General features: G+C 35.7%; 1 protein-coding gene across 2 annotated transcripts in view; it reads right to left on the reverse strand.

Moving 5' to 3' along the window:
• Positions 1 to 379: 379 nt before the first annotated feature.
• LOC107226631 (cyclic nucleotide-gated cation channel alpha-3) overlaps positions 380 to 18325 on the reverse strand; it is a 77235-nt gene continuing 59289 nt past the window's right edge. Inside the window, exons 12-14 of one of the 2 annotated variants that reach the window (XM_046740332.1) lie at positions 16110 to 16532; positions 7469 to 7684; positions 380 to 2134 (exon numbers count right to left, since the gene is read on the reverse strand). In XM_046740332.1, the coding sequence (XP_046596288.1) occupies positions 2073 to 2134; positions 7469 to 7684; positions 16110 to 16532 (701 nt within the window). In that variant the 3' untranslated portion in view covers positions 380 to 2072. Of the gene's footprint in view, positions 2135 to 7408; positions 7685 to 16109; positions 16533 to 18325 lie in introns of those variants that run through there. The other variant, XM_046740333.1, reaches the window with a different exon arrangement.

Below are 18325 nucleotides of genomic sequence, written 5' to 3' on the forward strand. Positions count from 1 at the left end.
TTATTAAATATGCAGTAATCATATTCTATTTTACTCCTGCACAATGTTATACATGCAGTTCGGATTATGTGTTGTATAGGTATATTACATTAAATACGGTCACATGTTATGTACATTAATTTATTTATTCATTTATATGATGTATTTCAAATATTTTTTATTGGTACGTATATGCATTGAATGACTAATGTATATATACAAAACCCATAATCAGGTTTGTCGCGATAACGTTCGAAGTTCATTATAAACAAATTATTATACATGACTACTATACAACTATGTATATAATTATATATATATACATATACACACAGACATATATATATATATATATATATATATATTAAATTTATATGAATCATTATTTTTTATTTCGTTTCAATTTATTTAATCATTTATCTATTTTGTTTACTTATAAATTTTATTCGTTTCGTTATTTATTTCCTGAGTACCCGCATACACACTCACTTTTCCGCAAAATTCACGTGATATAATTAATTAGTCTATTGTACATCTCCAACTACGTCTTGCAAGACATCAAAGAGAATGACAGGGGGTAAGAGAGAGAGAGAGAGAGACAGATTGATTGATTTATTAATTGATTGATTTCATATTATGCTTTGGCTTGTCTTTGGCAAAACAATAAAACAATGTATTACAGATATAGAGAGAGAGAGAGAGAGAGAGAGAGAGAGAGAGAGAGAGAGAGGGAGAAAGAGATGAATTTCATCGTACGTAAGCATCATGTATGCTATAATTTTGCGTAGAGAGAAAAAAATACAGATTCTGTATTCAGTAAACAACATTTATCTGCACGATATCGATGTCCAATATTTGATAAGGTTAACCGATTTTATACAGGCTATTGTATACAGTAGGAATTTTAATAATATTGATAGTGGTAATAATAATAATAATTTTAGATCAATCGACTTTTCCAGCCGTTCACTGATAACCATAGGTATACTTATGTGATTTATGAAGTATACTGAGTGTTTGTGATAAGTGGTAGTAAATTGTAATAAAACTCTTCTCTTCTCGTATAAAATCTGTCTTTTTAACCCTTCATGAGGCACGTGGGGGCTGTAGAGACTCTGAGCCTTTTATTTTTTTCTCACTTGATACAAAAATTTTTGTCAGTATGTTCCAGGAATATTCCAATAAATTGCCTCTGTTGCCGCGCTGTTTTCGCAATTTATTTCACAGCGATAAGTTATTAAACTCCGTCGGGGGTCTGATCGTTTTGTACAGCGGAAACAAGTATTATCTGTGGTAGAGAACTAAACCCAAGGCCATTTCTTTGTTTCTGTCAACAGAAATTTTAACGAAAGTTGAAGATTTTAGTTCTTTTTTATCAGTCAATAAAAACTGTACTTATTTCTTAAAAAATTTTGCGCCATACATTATTTTGTTTGTTTATGTATTCATCTGAGCAACTATGCTCAAATGAACCATTTTTATGCAAAGAAATGTTGTTTATTCATGATTAGCAATGAATTTTAAATGTGCAACGCGTAAATTCTTATTGTCAGATGCATAGACAAATATAATTTTCAGAATAAAACCTTTTCTTCATATTCCGGATGAAAATATAGCGTTAACAAAATGGGATTTTCAAAGACCCCACGCGTTTATTGGCGCTACGAAAGCTGACGCGCCTCACGAAGGGTTAATCATATTCAACGTTATTATATCGTTGATTCATACATTTGATATACACACAATTTACTGGCCCAATATATACTTTCATCATGCATGTTATTATTGAATGATATGAGGCATACTTTATTATCATCAACTTTATTATTATTCGTTTTTCATATTAAATGTGTTTCACTGTTATTATAACGTATCATAATATAAAAATAAAAAAAATAAAAACAACTAGGAATAACAAAATAATATGTAGGTATGTATCTACTTATTACTCGCCCCTGCAATCTTCTATTTTGATATTGTTTTAAAATGAGTAAAACTAGGTATGTATATATATATATAGCTCTAATTATCGCGTGCGAACCTCGCAATAAGAACGGCCAGCCTAGAAAAAAGAAAGAGAGAGACAGAGAGACTCAATGAGCGAGGATCACTCGCGTGGTGGGGATACTTGAATTCGCGGAAAAACTCTTTCCCTCTGGGGCCTTGGCGTTCTTAACGAGAGGTCGGACTGTATGGTGCTCGATGATTGATGTAGGTATATCGTATAATAAATTTTTATTATCTTAATGCTTCAGTATATGAATAATGAAAAATCACATAGGTATGGTCAGCAACATTTTCGCAACTTTTTTTTGGTAAATATATATATTCACACATGGAGTATATATGTACACGATATATATACAGTGAGTTTACCTAGGCTTGGAACGATTCGTGCGCCTGATTCAGCTAATCGGAGTAACAACAGTTCACATTATAAGTTTTGACAATGTTTGGGACGGCCGAGGTGGGATACGATCAGGAAGTAAAAAGGAAGGCGACCGATCTCCAAGCTGGCTAGTCGCCAAAACCTGCGTTAATTTTGGGGTCCTCTTTAGTGCGAGTACGGCTAACGGCAGCGGAGTAGGGGTTTGTTTACCTGTCATTCGAATCACTTTGCTGATTCAGGTACTGAGTGTTATTACACTTTTTTATTTTCAACCTGAAATTCCAGTAAAATGCATACAAATATCGTGATAACCTCATGAATGAATAGTAGTATTTGTAAGGATATATCATGCACACGGTGTATAGAAAATATATAGAATAATTTGAAAATGTCATACCGGCCACAACTCTTGCAAACTCTCCACTCCTACTGCCGTTAGCCGACCGACCACACATCGTATGTATGTACATCAGCACTGCGAGTGGCAGAAATCTGTACTACTAAATAGGACCCCAAAATCAACGGAAGTTTTGCGGTACGGAGCAAGAAGACTAGAGACAGGAGAACGAACTCGGATGGCGGGGGTAGTCCCATATATGACCCCCGCCTGGCGTCGCTGCTAACCGTAGCGTACATGCGCAGTTTGGTACTGCGCAGTCAAGTAATTCGAGTCCCCCCGTGGTCTAGAAACAGAATGAATGTAAAGAAGCGCAGTATCGGATTGCGCATCTACCCTACGGTTAGCAGCGACGCCAGGCGGCGGTCATGTATGGGCCCATCTCAAACTCACATTACAATAGGAGTTCGGTCTCCTGTTCTCTAGCCTTTTTGGTACGGAGATCGGTCTCCTTCCCTCATGCTTCCTCTGTACGATGCTCAGCCTGAATATGAGCTGTATCACCGACCGCCTGAATCAGGCGCATGGATCGTTCCGCGTCTGGGAAAACTTACGGTACAGAATGTATATTCATAATACGAGTTAGTTTATGGAATTATCATGTCATCAAGTGGAATTTACAGAATTGAAAATTTGAACGTTGAGACAGGATTCTCTAAATAAAAACAGAGTAGTGTGAACTATATACTATAAACACTTTTGCCTAAAGAGAAAAAAAAATGTATAATTAGGAAATGAGTATGTTGAAAAAAGTCTGGAAACTCTACCGCCAGGAACTGTTATTGTTATCATTAATATTTTTAATAGATAAGCTTCGGAAATGATTTTCTATATTAAAATAATAACACTCTATATACACATATCTATGTATTTATATATTATATAAATTCTAATTCATCTTGATGTTATATTGTATAAATATAATACGAAATTCACCCTTTAAATATGGCAGTACATATTAGTTATAATACGTCGATACGATTTATTACAGTGTGTAATGTAATTAGAATATACCGCACAGCAAATTGTATCCTCGATAGGATTTTAAATATAATTCTATACAACTTTTTTGTCACCTATGTATACATGTATGTAATGCTATACGATGTATACCATATGGAGACATGTAAGATTAATTATCAAAAGAAATTTGATGAAATATTTCATGAACAATGTTAAAAATTCAAATGATCAAAATGTGAGTAGCGATGATAAGGATGATAACAGCAACAGCAACAACAACAATAATAGTAATGATAATAATAATAATAATACTATTCATTATAATAATAACGTGAAATTCTTGATATCTATACGAGTATAATACATATTTGTATGAATATCATACAAACATCGATATACAGAGTGATTTATTATTAGTCATGTTTCAATGAATATTTAATGTCATTCATGTAATATATACCCAATATCATGATTACGGACAATATATTTATAATATTGGAATAATAATTATAAAATACATTTTATCATAAGAATTGTTAAAGGATTGAATTTTCGATGCAGTAGTGATTTGGCGTGATTACGTAATTGTATACGGTGAACATTTAGTAAATACTTATTGTTTATATCTGATACATAATTATACTCATAAGTTCGTAAGTATTATTACGAGGGTTTCTTAATTTATTATCGTACATTCGTTTTTAGAAGTCGGAACTAAACTGCATATTGTATACATATAATAATTATACCTACGTGTGTTTTGTGTGTTCTTGCGTCAGTGTTATACGTTTTCGAACATATTTTACAAACGGATATTACCGGCAGGTTCTTGGCGTTAGACGTTGATGCTCATAATTTTCAATTTGGAGAAAACCGCCAAAGTACTACAGAGGTACATACTCGTATATAACATTATGTTAGTATTATATTAACAGATACAATAAAGTCCATTAAAATATAAACACGAGTGATATTGTACGAGATTAAACTAGACGGATGTTAGAAAAAAGCTTATGACAGAAATTGAAATGGAGAGTGTGAATTGGGCCTTATTTTTTTTTTTGACGGACTTCAATTCGACTCGACGATTTTTTCCCTATTCATGACTTAAGTGTAACCTATGTTCTATATCAAATATTTGAGTCAAAAGAGTTCACATACAACTATCATTTTCGCAAAAATTTTGTAATGTAGCTAGGATCCACTTTTAACAGGCGTCTGTACAAATGGTGAAACTTGTATTTACACATTTGCTTACGAGAGTGATGCACCATCTCTTAGGCAACCGGTTGCAATGAGTTTACGAATCGGGAAATAAACTCGGTTGTCGTAGTCATGGTGTGCATACACTATATCGGGCCTGTTCTTATTATTTATATTTTTTTACTCTTGAAATGAATGAATATTTATTTTCGTCGTTGTTATTAGCATTATTATTGATATTGATACTCCGGGGTCGAGATAATAAGAACCTGGGGGTGAAAATCGAAATAATACATCACAAGAGTCATGTCGGATAGCTAAGGTTGGAAAGGGTAATTTAAGGTTGGTCCCGAATAATCTATATCGTGAGTCTCAGACGTAATATCCATTATTGAGATTTCAGGAAATACGTTTCATACGGTATATCTAGATACTTCAAAAAACCCGCAGGTGAAGTATCTTCGTCATAATTTTCATTCGTTTTTCTTCTTTACATATTTATTCGATTTTCTTGCATTCTCTTTGGGTTTTCTTTTTTTTTTATTGGCAAAGTAAATATGTAACCGCCGCTCAATGGTGCAGATCACAAACCGTCAATATTATAATACCTTACGTACGGTTAAACTATTTTAGGGCTGCCTGCCTTCCACATAATTTTTTTAATAAAGATTGGTAAAAAACGATCATTGACTTCCTAGCGAACGAAATCACGTTTTAGCGTGATCCTGATGGTTATAATTTAATATACATTCTACGTGGTAGTTATTCAATATATTAATATTGTTATTGTTATGACTATTACCCGCGAATACTATTCCTTTGGCATGTATTAATATTACTATCATTATCATTACTGATATCGTTATTATTATTTTCTTTATTCATTGTTTTAAACATATTTACAATGCGATTGGTTTCAACTGAACGTACTACAACATTAAAGTATGCGTTATTTCATTTTTTATTATCCGAATATGCTATACTTTTAGTAATTATATTCGATTGGTTATTGTTATCACGCAAAAGCGTAGCAGAGTCTCTGAATTATGTAGTTAGACCTGCTCGTTTATTGTGATCAAATCTGATCATCTTACGGAGAAAGGAAGACGGAGAAAAAAAACTAATAATCAAGAAAAATCATATGTGACATCATGCATTTTCGAACGTATAGTGATTTGGATTTTGACGTACAAGGACGGAAAACAATGTTCAAAGAGTTAGAAACTATGGTAAAATAATACCCTTTTCCATTATTTTTCTAATCGGTCTTTGCGGCGTGGATCAGGTACTTCTTGATAATTGCGCTGAAATTGAGAGCTTCACTTCAAACTACACCGAGACTCTTAACGATACTAAACGGGAAGTGGTAGTTGGACAAATCTAGTTTTGTGACTCAACTTAAAGACTTGACCTACTATAGCTTTCGTTCCAGAATCAATTTAATTTTCTTAGAAGTGCAGTGAGATTGTCAAAGAGAAAAGAAGAAAAAGAAAAGGATTAGAATGAGATTAAAGAACACCGTAGTCGATCAACGCATAATTTGTTCACCTGAATCGAATACATTATTTATACATAATGTGTAATGTGTATATAACAATCATCTAGGCAAATCCACCGTATTTACAAAAGAAGTACAATCATGTAATTTATGTATCTAGTTTGAGGTGTTCCATTCAATTTTCTTGCACCTGGATCGTTGGCGGCATTTTCATTACCCGTTACTGGCGCGGGACCAGCACTCGTTTTAACCTCGTCGAGACTGACGAGACAATCAACGATCATGGAACGTTGTTGATCATCGGCCTCAGCACTGCCATCACTGCCGCAATTAACTTTAATCGAAGAATCGATCGGCTCCGTTTCCGGAACGTCGAAGTCAATGTCGAGAACTTCACTGTTGACCTGTATCTTGACGACAGTGTTGATCGGATAATTAAGGCGTTCGTTGGCCTGAGACGCGGCAGAATTGCGCCGTCTCGAAATCTCCTCCGAGTCTAGAGGTGTGCCGATTCTCTCGAATACTTCGCTGCTGCAGTATTCGCACTGCGGGCAAAGTTTCGGCGTCTGACAATTGAAGCAGATCAGATCGCGCTCAATGTTTGCGGGAAAAATCGAACCTTTGACCGTTTTCCGGTCCCGTTCCTCCCACCTTTCCATTCCCTCCTCTATGTACCTGGCAGGGAATCCCGCAGTGCCATTTGCCGGTGGTGTCTCGCAACACCTTGACCTTAAATCACACTCGCGACATAGAAGGAGGTTCGACTTGCTGCCCGGGTGGGACTTTGATCCTTTGCAGGCACCGGAGTACCACGCTTCCTTCCCGTCCTCCTCCATGGCTTCGTCCTCGCCGTCCGTCTCGAACAATCTCTGACTCAGACTGCCGATCGACTTCGTCTCGCTGTTCCGAGAGCTCGATCGCCCCTCGACGTACCGTCTAACTAGTTCCATTCTGTTCTTGCCGCGCTCACGCGGCCATGTTTCTCGTTAAATGATGCTCTCACGGTTGCGCTCGTTGTCCTCTAGACTCGACGACGAACTCGCGCCGCATATCTGCATCTCGATTTCGGCCAGTCTGTGTTCCACCTCCCACTGCTGCTGGTTCAGCTTTACGCTCATCGCCGCGTTTTCCGTTTCCAGTGTCACCAGACGCTCACGGAGACGTTTTATCTCGGCGAGGAGTGCCTCGTGCGTTCCCAGAAGTGGCGCAGCACCCTCACACTGCACCAGCGGAGTCGTGCTGTTGCAGGTTGTGCCTGTGACAGAAAGCGAATTCGTTAGTCAAGCAGCGCCAATATTTTACAGACGGGACCAGACTTATGAGCTAACTAGACAACCTCCTCCACCACTACCGCTTACTGAAGGGCACGCAATTATCTACCTGTACTAGCTGATTGTGAGACATTTTATTATTCTATCAATTCTTAGGGGACATTTGTTTTAGTTGAGAGCAGTGTTGGGCGTTTCTTTAATTGAAACGAATAAACAAAAAAAAAAAATACTGATTACAACTGTAATTTGTAATTCGAAATATTTTAACTACAAATTACTGATGTAATTAATATTAGTTTCTCTTATAATTACCAATTACGAATATAATTATAGTATCGGTTTTTTCTTTTAATTTCAAATTGCAAATGCAATTAGAACCGGTTTTCTTCTAATTACAAATGTAATTAGAATACATTTTTCTTCCAATTACAAACTACAAATCTCATTAGAATAGAATTTTCCTGCTATTATATTTTCCGAATGTATTTGATATCATTTTTCGAACTAATTAGAACCTTACTTCAGGTATTTATGGGTCATTACAAAGAAATATGACTGATTTGAAGTACAAGTAGGCCAAATCGTGTAAAAATGAATTCCAAGACTTGAAATTTACTCATTTTAGAGCTTTTCCAGCAATATGTTTTCGCACGATTTCAAATATCACGCTTGAAATTACAATTTCTGCAAACTACATTACAGGATAATTGGCATGGTGAAATTTTGCAAGAAGTAACAACGAGTTTACGCGAAAGTAAGTACAAACCTGAAACAAGCTGCAAGTTTAAACTTGTAATTTTCCCACTTCTACAAAAAAATAACAATTCTGAAATGTATTCGCTAATATAGGGGCATCGTCTAACGATAAAAGTATGAGGAACAAAGTTGTAAGTAATAACATGCAGCTTTAAAGTATTTGAGTAAAATAATTTATAAAAAATCTGTACCATAGAACTCACTATGTGAAAAAACAAAATTCAAAATTTTGCAAAATGCAATACGAATCGATGTTTAAGGTCGCTGTACACTGCTAATCTAAAGTTTAATTGGATTACCTTTCGACCACTTTTATTTAAAACAATATTTGATGAAATCAATCATAATCTATTCTCGGTATTAAAGATAGTTAAAACGTCAGTTACATCCCACACACAACATTTACCCCTAATGGATGTACCGTAGACATCCATGAATGATATGCAAAACCTCTATTAGACAACTATTTCAATCGAAATGAAGTACGCAAAATACTTTTGACAATTTAATAAAGAATCGAATCAAGCCTTTGAATGATCACGCTGAGTTTCAATTTATTCAAAATAACACGACGCGAGTTCCTTGCGATAATGTGAATTTTGTATCAAGAAAATGTGTAATCGAAATGACTAGAAATTTGATTGAACGCACTTCAATTGTTTTGTTTTGAAAATATGAAATTGTTGTATCAAAACAAATTTAGCTTATTCTAATTCAGGTTTTATTGAGTCGAGAGTTAAACGGTTGAATTAGGTAATGAAATTTGTTGTTACAAAAATCTTTGCACTGACTGAACATTAGAGTTATTCAAGTGCACAAAACGTATTCTTCGAATGATTACATTTATAATTCTGGTGGCTCCAAATTTCGTGGAATTTACTCGATATTTAATCGGTAAAGGAAAACTTATTGTTGTATATGTAGAAGTATAAATTGAACATGTGTAAATAATTTATGTTTATTTGTCGTCAATATCAATTTCGTGAACTGAAAATTTGGCATTATGCTTCCTTCGATTGTAATAGGGGTGACGACACATTTATATTTCGTTATTCTTGTCTGATTTCCTAGCCGACTACCCGTTTTTATAACTATTTCTGAAGCTATTTCCGTAGCGAGAGAGTTCACCACCTAGTGGCTGTTTATAATACTAGTATACTGATGTTTACGATGAATATTATGAATTAAAATTACTTTTACCTCGTAAACAAATTAGTGCAACTGACTCGATCAGTTACGCCGAAGAAGCTCTGATTAGATCAACAAAGAATGGCATTTAATCGATGTAAATTATTTGTTGGCTAGATTGTTGTATTATTTTATTTGAAGTACCTATGTAATTGTTTCTGTCAACTAACATGCGACTTGGAAGAATAATACATGAGCTTCAAATAAAATGATATTTAGATGACGCAATTTCGGAAACACATCAAAAGTTTCACTCGAATTAATACTTCACTCGATCGCGATAAGAAACGCTTTTGTTGAATCGAGAAATTCGCTTGATTAAATCATTTCGACAAAGTAACTAAATCGAAATTATGGAATTGAAGTCATCGTATTTCGAACAAATAAGGGATACTAGATTGAAGTGAATGGACTATAACACAATCTATTTGGATGGTTTTAGAATTCCTTTTCCTCCGTGTATACATGGAATACCAGACATGCGTATCTGAAGTCATTAATTAACCGATTGCCATTGACATCAAATGACCCATATATACTCGGAGTCACTCATATTTCCTTGGAATTACCTAAATATACCTGAATTATGATTATAAGTATTTAAAAAAATAATATCAATTATTTTGTGAAAAAGTGATTGCGGGGAAATTCGATCCTGATTGCATTTGTGCATTGTAATTAAAAAAGATTCTAATTACTTTTATAATTTGTGATTAGAAGAAAAACCGACCTTAATTACACTTGTCGTTTGTAATTGGAAATAAAGATTATTCTAATTACATTCGTAATTTGAAATTAGAAGAAAAATAATGCTAATTAAATTTATAATTTGTCATTATTAGATGAATCGATTCTAATTACATACTTCGTTTGTAATTAGAAGCAAACCGATATCAATTTCATTCGTAGTTTGTAATTGAAATATTCTTGATTACAAATTATTATTGTGCGTAGTAATTTTTTTTTCCCAATTACAAACTGAAATTGTAATTACCATTTTTTTCACTTGACAAATTATCGATGTAATTAATTATACAAAGTAATTAATGGTGCCGAACACCAGCTGAGTGGCTTTTCCTGATTATGTAATATAATAAGTGGAGGAAAATGATATGTCACAGCATTATTATGATGAAAAGTGAATTGCTGCAGTAGATGTGAATCGTACTTGCTTTGGGATACTTAAATTCAGAGGTTCTTATCTGTTGGAAGTCAATAATCCTAGGCTAATAACGTCGTCGCATTTAATTTAAAATCTATTATTTAGTATGGGTTTCACGCTACATTTATTTCACATGACAAAATGAAACCCCATCGTGTTGCACGAGGTTATCTGTGACTTGATACATTGTTAAAATTTTTTCAAAAGGATCAGCTGATTACCGAGTTCGAAGCCATATTGTCCTAATCGCGTATACTGCATGGAAACGGTGCTGTGACGTATCATTTAACCCCTCGTTACAACTAGAATTCTGTAAAATCCCAAGTACATATGTACATGTATGGATATCGATGCTTGAAAAATACGTGCAACACAAATTTGCTCGGTTGATCATGGTTGGACTGACACCAGTCCGTAATACCGAGGATGGCCGCACTGGCGAATAAAAAACGAGGAGAGACGATTTCATTGAAATCCATATGTAAATAACGCTAATTGATGCGGTATGGATGGAAAAGGGGTAAAATTTTGTAAAATTATAGTTTTTACGCTTACGTGAACCAGACGCTCGTGTACAAACGATTTTAATGCAATGACCTAATTGTAATTCTCATCGTCTATCTACATATACACTCAGAGAAAATTATGGTTGTCTTTACCATAAAAAATAGTGTGCTCAGGGGGCAATACGAATTTATAGTTGATAGAACTTATTGCATTATGTTGTTCCGAACTATGAATTTATGGTTGCATCTGACAAAAGTTCTATGGTTAACGGTACAATAATGAAGACCTGACCATGTTTAAACATTAGTGCGATAAACGTGATAAACTTATCGTTACTCGATTTATAATTTGGAAATTCAATACAGAAATTGTAGATTGCAGTTTGTTAACTTTTACTATACGAGTTGAGTAGCTTCATCGTAAGTGTATGGTAAAACTGGAGTGAAAAAATACAGACGAGGAACTCGTAGATAGCTCATCTCAATGATTTTTCTTGAGCGCAGACACCATTTTGACAACTTATCAGTAACTACAACCGTTGAAAACGCATTTTGGATCGATTAAAATCTAGCGCATTATTTTTTCCTAACCGGGGCTCGAACCCCTTTCGCTTACAATGGTCGGTTTATTAGTCAGGCACCCTACCTACTACGCCAAACTACCTTATGAGAAGCCACGACTTTATTTGATTGATAATACAATGTAAGTACGTTCCATACGAACATGACGGGTACAGTCACTGAAAACTGATCAATAAGATCATTCCATTTGTCAAGTGAATTCAGCAAAATTTTTAGTAAATTCCAAGTACCGTAAATGAAATTTCCAAATATACCTGATACATTTACCGCACAATGAAGTAAATTCAAAATACCCTTGTGCGTATTTCCAACCAAGTTAAGCAAAATGACAAAATTATAATGCACATTTATTGAGAATGCTTAGTAATTCACTTTATAACACGAAATTTGTAATTCAACTACACTTTTGTGTTGTAAATGTGTCGTAGATTTTCAAATATTTTCAACAGTGTATGTTTAGTTGTTGAAACTATCTTCGTATGATATAATATGATATTCAGATATGATTGTCTGAATAATTACTGTATTAGCGTTAACCATATTTAAGTCGAGTCAAACTATGTATGGTGCATTCAACTCTGACAAAAGTTGCAGGAATCATCTCGGGTGGTCTAAATACTTATCCGTAAATAGTTGATTATAAATTAGTTAATTGAACCGTACTCTATACTATCGAAGACTACAGAACAGAGCTCACCGCACTATACGAATATAATCCTGATGAATATCTGTCTATGGTGAACATTAAAAACAAAAATATAGTTAATTGTAGTATTATTATAGTACCTTTGACGTCCTTGCATCAACTATAAGTGTACGGAAAAATTGATATTGTATTTATAGTGCGCCAAACGATAATTTGAGTAAGTTCTACTATAAAAATTATCTTCCCGACTATAATATTTTAACTATACAGATTTTTAACTATATGCGCAAATTTTTCTCTCAGTCTAAAGAATACTGTACGTTCCTGTGTAAAATAAAAGAACATGACTCATGAAGTGTTGCACCGCAGATTTATAGAAATGTAATTGATTCAATTAGACGGCTAGTAGCTGGTCGCGCAGGATAACAAACTGCAGTGTGCAGGATAGCCACGGCAGGATTCAAACTATGCACGAGGTGGAATGTGACGTCTTTAATGAACTGTACAAAGCTAGCTAACAAGGCGTATATATCCTTAATGGTTTTTTGTTAATCTTATTTATACTCATGTATTTTCTGCAATGATTGAACAGTCAATAACAGTCAAATTAATCTGGAACATTTACTACAAAATTATTATTATTGCGCACGATGGTGTTGTTAAATTGTAGGAAAATTGTATTTGTTTTAATGTGCAACGGGAATTCTGGTATGATTTGTTGGAGGTTTTCAGGACTTTCAAATATTATTTACAGGAGATTTTAGTCCAGTTTTCATTTCAATGCCTACAAGGTGAAGACCGCTCTACACAGGGTGTCTCATAATCTCGTAAATGTACCGTTCCGTTCAAAAAAACCAAGTTGACCTTCATCTGACCTTGGCGGGTCCACTTACGGAAAATATGACAACCTCATCTTCTTTCCCATTTCGAACCTTGCAACTTTTGCCTGGAACATTTTTCACGCACACTTTTAGTTTTCGAGATATTTGACTGGACTGATTAAAGTGAGACACCTTGTATACTGTTTTTATAATGCGTGTACGAATACTGGTATTTATAAAAGAATAGATTTTTCATTGTATTCGGAAGCAGTCTGTATTTATATCATTGACAATAATTGAAATACTGACGCTGATTTTAGTAGTATCGGTTACACTGTCTAGCAGACCAAACTTTTTGTTAGTATATTCGGAACCTTAATGTAGGTATGGCTCGGGTGATATGGCGTGGCAAATTGGTTACAGCTAATGGTTTGGGTAAATTTGCTAAAGATCAAAGGGGACCGTAAACACCATGCAAATTTTTGGAATTTAATTCTGTGACATTGAGTCAGCGCAAATTAAAATATGTGATAAAAAACCAGTTTTATAATGAACACTTCATTGGGCGCGTCAGCTTTTGAGACGCCAGTTAGCAAGTAGGAGAGTATTCGGAGACCCCATTTTATTAATGTAATATTTTCATCGGGAATATAAATGAAAGGTTTCATACTGAAAACTGTATTTGTCTATGCATCTGGCAATAAGAATTCACGGGTTGCACATTTTAAAGTCAATGCTAATCGTAAATAAACAAAATTTCTTCGCATAAAAATGGTTTGATTTCAACATGGTTATAATAATTTGTTTCTGGAGGTTTTTGATGTTGCTGATTCCATTCGGGTACAGTCGATTCTGCGGCATTGTTACTTGGGGGAACCGAAATTTTGGGGCACTCTTACGAATAATGATAAAAGGCTCCCCAGTCCCCATAGTTTTAAGATCTTGTTTCAAGATACTTATAATTTTTATTTCCGTGCCAAATACTAAAGAATAAAAAACAAAACTAACAAATGAAATAAGGAAAAAAAAACTTTAAAAAGTTGAAAAATATAAGAAAAAAAACAAAAAAAAGTGGAGTTTGAAATCTTTCTGTGATCTCCTCGGTGGTACACTTTGGGGTCATGAAAATTTTATCAGCTAACTACGGGGGTAAAAACTAAAAACAGTTGCAAATGTACGTATCTAATGACACCATTTTCAGACCACAAATTCCAATTTTATAAAAGTTACTCAAAAATTACCATATTTAATGACGCTAGTTTGAGGCCGACATTTTGGATTTCATCATTTCCATGGTATATTTGGATAGAGAATCCCAAAATACTGTTGTATACTAATTTTTATGGAAATCGGTTAAAAATTGAGAAAGTTATTCAAATTTGTACAGATATCATACAATACCAGTTAACCGGTTAGTAAATGAATACAGTTTTTATTGACTTAGAAAAAGTACATTTTTCGATCAACGTAAAGGAACATGTAAGGAGAAAAACGGTCTAAATAAACATTTATAAATTTCCAACTTTATATCATTAATATAATTTGCAACTTTTGATAAGATTTCAATTGACACAAAAAAAGAAGTGGCCTTACGTTTATTTCTCTACCACGCAAAATACTTGTTCTCGTTATATGCCACGATCCGTAACGCCGGTACGCGCGTAAGGCCCGTGGAGACTCCGACGGAGTTTAATTACTTATGGCTGCGAAATGAATGACCAAAACAGCGGGTTAAAATAGGTAAGAGAAGTGTACCAGTTATTGACACGCTTAGACCAAATTATTGACCCTTTCATTTTCCAAAATTATAAATTGATGGCACAAATTCTGAATTTCTCGATGACTAAAACCAATTGCTAGAGCGTTAGACACTACAAATTTATTTTTTGATTATTTTAGATATAAGGATCAAACAGACACAACGAAAAAAGGTCAATAATTGGGTCAGGGTCAATAACTGGTACACTTACCTTAATGACAGCGCCGGAAAAGTTTCTGTCGCAACGGATAAAGAAATAAAGGGGCTGCGGTCTTTACGGCTCCCCGCGGCTAATGAAGGGTTAAATACAATCATGGCGTAAAGAGTTAAGGTGTACTGCTGTGCATCTTTTCGTACGAACCAATAGAAAAGTTCCGTCAGTTGACGTCATAACAAGCGGTCAATTCAAAACTATTAAAAGATTCGGAAGTAGATTAGAATACCACACATGAAACGTTGACTGAATTCTTCACTCCACGCATTGTCGAACTGCGAATACTTCCGCCTCTGCAGGTCCGACCACGATTCTTACAGCGCTTAACCGCACAATTGATCATTTTATGGAATTCGTATAACGATGTGAGTCAACGCGATGCGTGACCCACTAAGTTTGTTTATGCGTTTATCAACGTTGTAGTTGAGGTTATGTTGTATTTTGTACGCGTGAATGCGCCTGCGCTATGGGTTTACTATGATTTGTCGTGACGTCAGCTGGAGGAATGCGTGACCTTGTACGAAACTTGATTCTCTATCGAGCACACCTAACTCCTTGCACTATGAATACAACGCAGTCGGTTCTCATAGATATGTTGTCACCAGATGGCGTATTCTGAATTCGGGTATACCGATACTTTTGGAGAAAATGTCTGGCTCAGATTTGGGACATATCACTATGCGATCGAGCAAGAGATTCTTACAAAATGGTATATTTTTATCGCTGCGCTCTATTTAGGCCGTTGAGGGATCCCCACGGTAGTCGGGGGACTTACCGGATGGCGAGGATTGTTTTCCACTGAAGTGTTGGAGGGATGCGCCGGTAATGGGCGGCCTCTGGTTCTGATCCTCGTTGCTGTGTCCGCTGCTGGTAGCGCTCATATAGTTCTCCATGCTCTTGGTATTGCTGTTATTATTATTATTGTTACTGTTGTTATTGTTGTTGTTGTTAGCGGCCACAGCGTTTGTGCCGCTGCCCTGGCTACTTTGCTGGCAACGCGATGCGACTGGACTCGGCAAGGGAGAGAAGAACGAATGCGTCGCCGTCTTAGATGTCGCCACCATCGCTACCGGCACCGCCGACGCGAGGATCGGCACCTGATTCCGCGCTTCCACCGCCGAGACCCACATCTCCTCGAGGGGAATCCGACCCCGCGACTCCACCAAACCGGGTGTGCTTTGGCACCTACCCATGGCCGCTGCAAATTATGATAACACCGTCGTTAACCGGCTGATCCGCCATGTTGCATTTTATCAAAGGCCGATCCGCAGTCGTTGCGGACATTTTTGAAGTTCACGAAACCCCATTGATCTATGGCATATTAGAATTTCAATACTGAGTGGTTTTTTTTCTGCCACTGGATACTCGAAAATGACACTATAGGCACATGTCGAATCATCGTCAAAAAATAATCCTCGAAATAGAGAACCATATAAACTCTTTGATAACGCGTTGGGTAATATTTCACTTATAACTATTTGACAATCCGGTAGATTAGGTGTTAGGTGTTGAATTAATTCTAAGGCGAAAAAAATAAGAAATTGATAAGGGGCCATTCAACCAAAAACGTTCGCTTTTTGCACGATTTTAGACACCCCGCTACGTAACAATGGTTCGTTTGATCAGATCCCCCCAAAATAATACGTGACATATCACAACTCTCCCTTAGTCGCCCTTTTTGGTCTATTGATTCTAATTGGATGTGTTTCTAAGATTGTTCATAATGAAATACATTCGGGGTACTCAAAGTGCAAATTTTGAAATATAGAAACGCTTTTTTCCCCTTAAAGTGTTTCGGAAGAGTCGAGAGAGAACCGATTTGAAGAACAATTACGGTACCAAATCATGGATTTTGGATTTGTGTACAGTTTTTGTTTTCATATTGTATCCAGACTTATACGAAGTGTACGCAAATTACAAGAAATCACATTTCGCATACAATACGGAAATAAAAACCGTATACAAATTCGAACAGGACCGTACTTATCTATCCGACATTTTTGCAGGGTTTCTATATCAGCGTAACTAAATACACTAAATACAAAATCTGGAATTTGTTTGATCGCCGAGTCCTGAACGGTCACATTCTTTGATCATATAATGTAAACTCGACTGCACTATAAATTCCATGAATGTTTTAGGAATTAGCGTCGCGTTTGCCGATTGATCCCTGACGTCCATGAGCCTTTGCGGTCTGTGACTCGCTTTGCAAATATGGCCGACTGGGACACAGGCGTACTGTAAACTGGTATAGGAACAATATTATACATAAATGAACCAGACAAATTCCTTCCATGGCTAGAAATCAGATTAACCGATCGAGTTTTGATGAAATATTAAGATATGACTGCCTGCATTCGTAGAAGTTGGATAGCTTTATCTTCTTGTTTGAATATTGATTTCTGCAAATAGAGTGTGTCTGAATATATGCATTGACAATCCTCTTTTTCCATCCATCCTCTCAATTTCAAGTAATTTCGTTAACCCTTAAGATTATGTGGGGTAAAAAACCCATTCTCAGGGATGTGCGCGTGCCTCTGTAAGGCAACCCTATACGCGCATTTTATGTTAGCACCTGTTGCTCTGGGTTATGGTATCAAGCGGAACTAAAGAGCGCTCGATTCATCGTCGATGCAACGAGTGCATTCGAGGATCTCAAATATAACCCTACAAAGTTTACTGTTCTGAGGTAGTTCCGCGCAAAAATGTATTTCCTATGATCAGTACAATACAATATCGGTAGCTGACAAAGAGATATTATTAAGCTGAACCCTGAACGGCGATCCAATATATGAGCGGATCTGAATAATATGGCACCGAAAGTGCGATCAGCTGATCGTTTCAGCAACATTACACGTTTGTATAAGCTATGAGCATGCTTCTGTCTCATCACATTTAGATACAGTGAAATTAGACTTTACACATTAGACAGAGTAAAAAATATAAGTCAAGTGATTTTCAACTGTGGCCACTTAGAGAGATTCTAGGCTG

The sequence above is a fragment of the Neodiprion lecontei genome, chromosome 5, assembly GCF_021901455.1.
Source record: "Neodiprion lecontei isolate iyNeoLeco1 chromosome 5, iyNeoLeco1.1, whole genome shotgun sequence".
Lineage (NCBI taxonomy): Eukaryota > Metazoa > Arthropoda > Insecta > Hymenoptera > Diprionidae > Neodiprion > Neodiprion lecontei.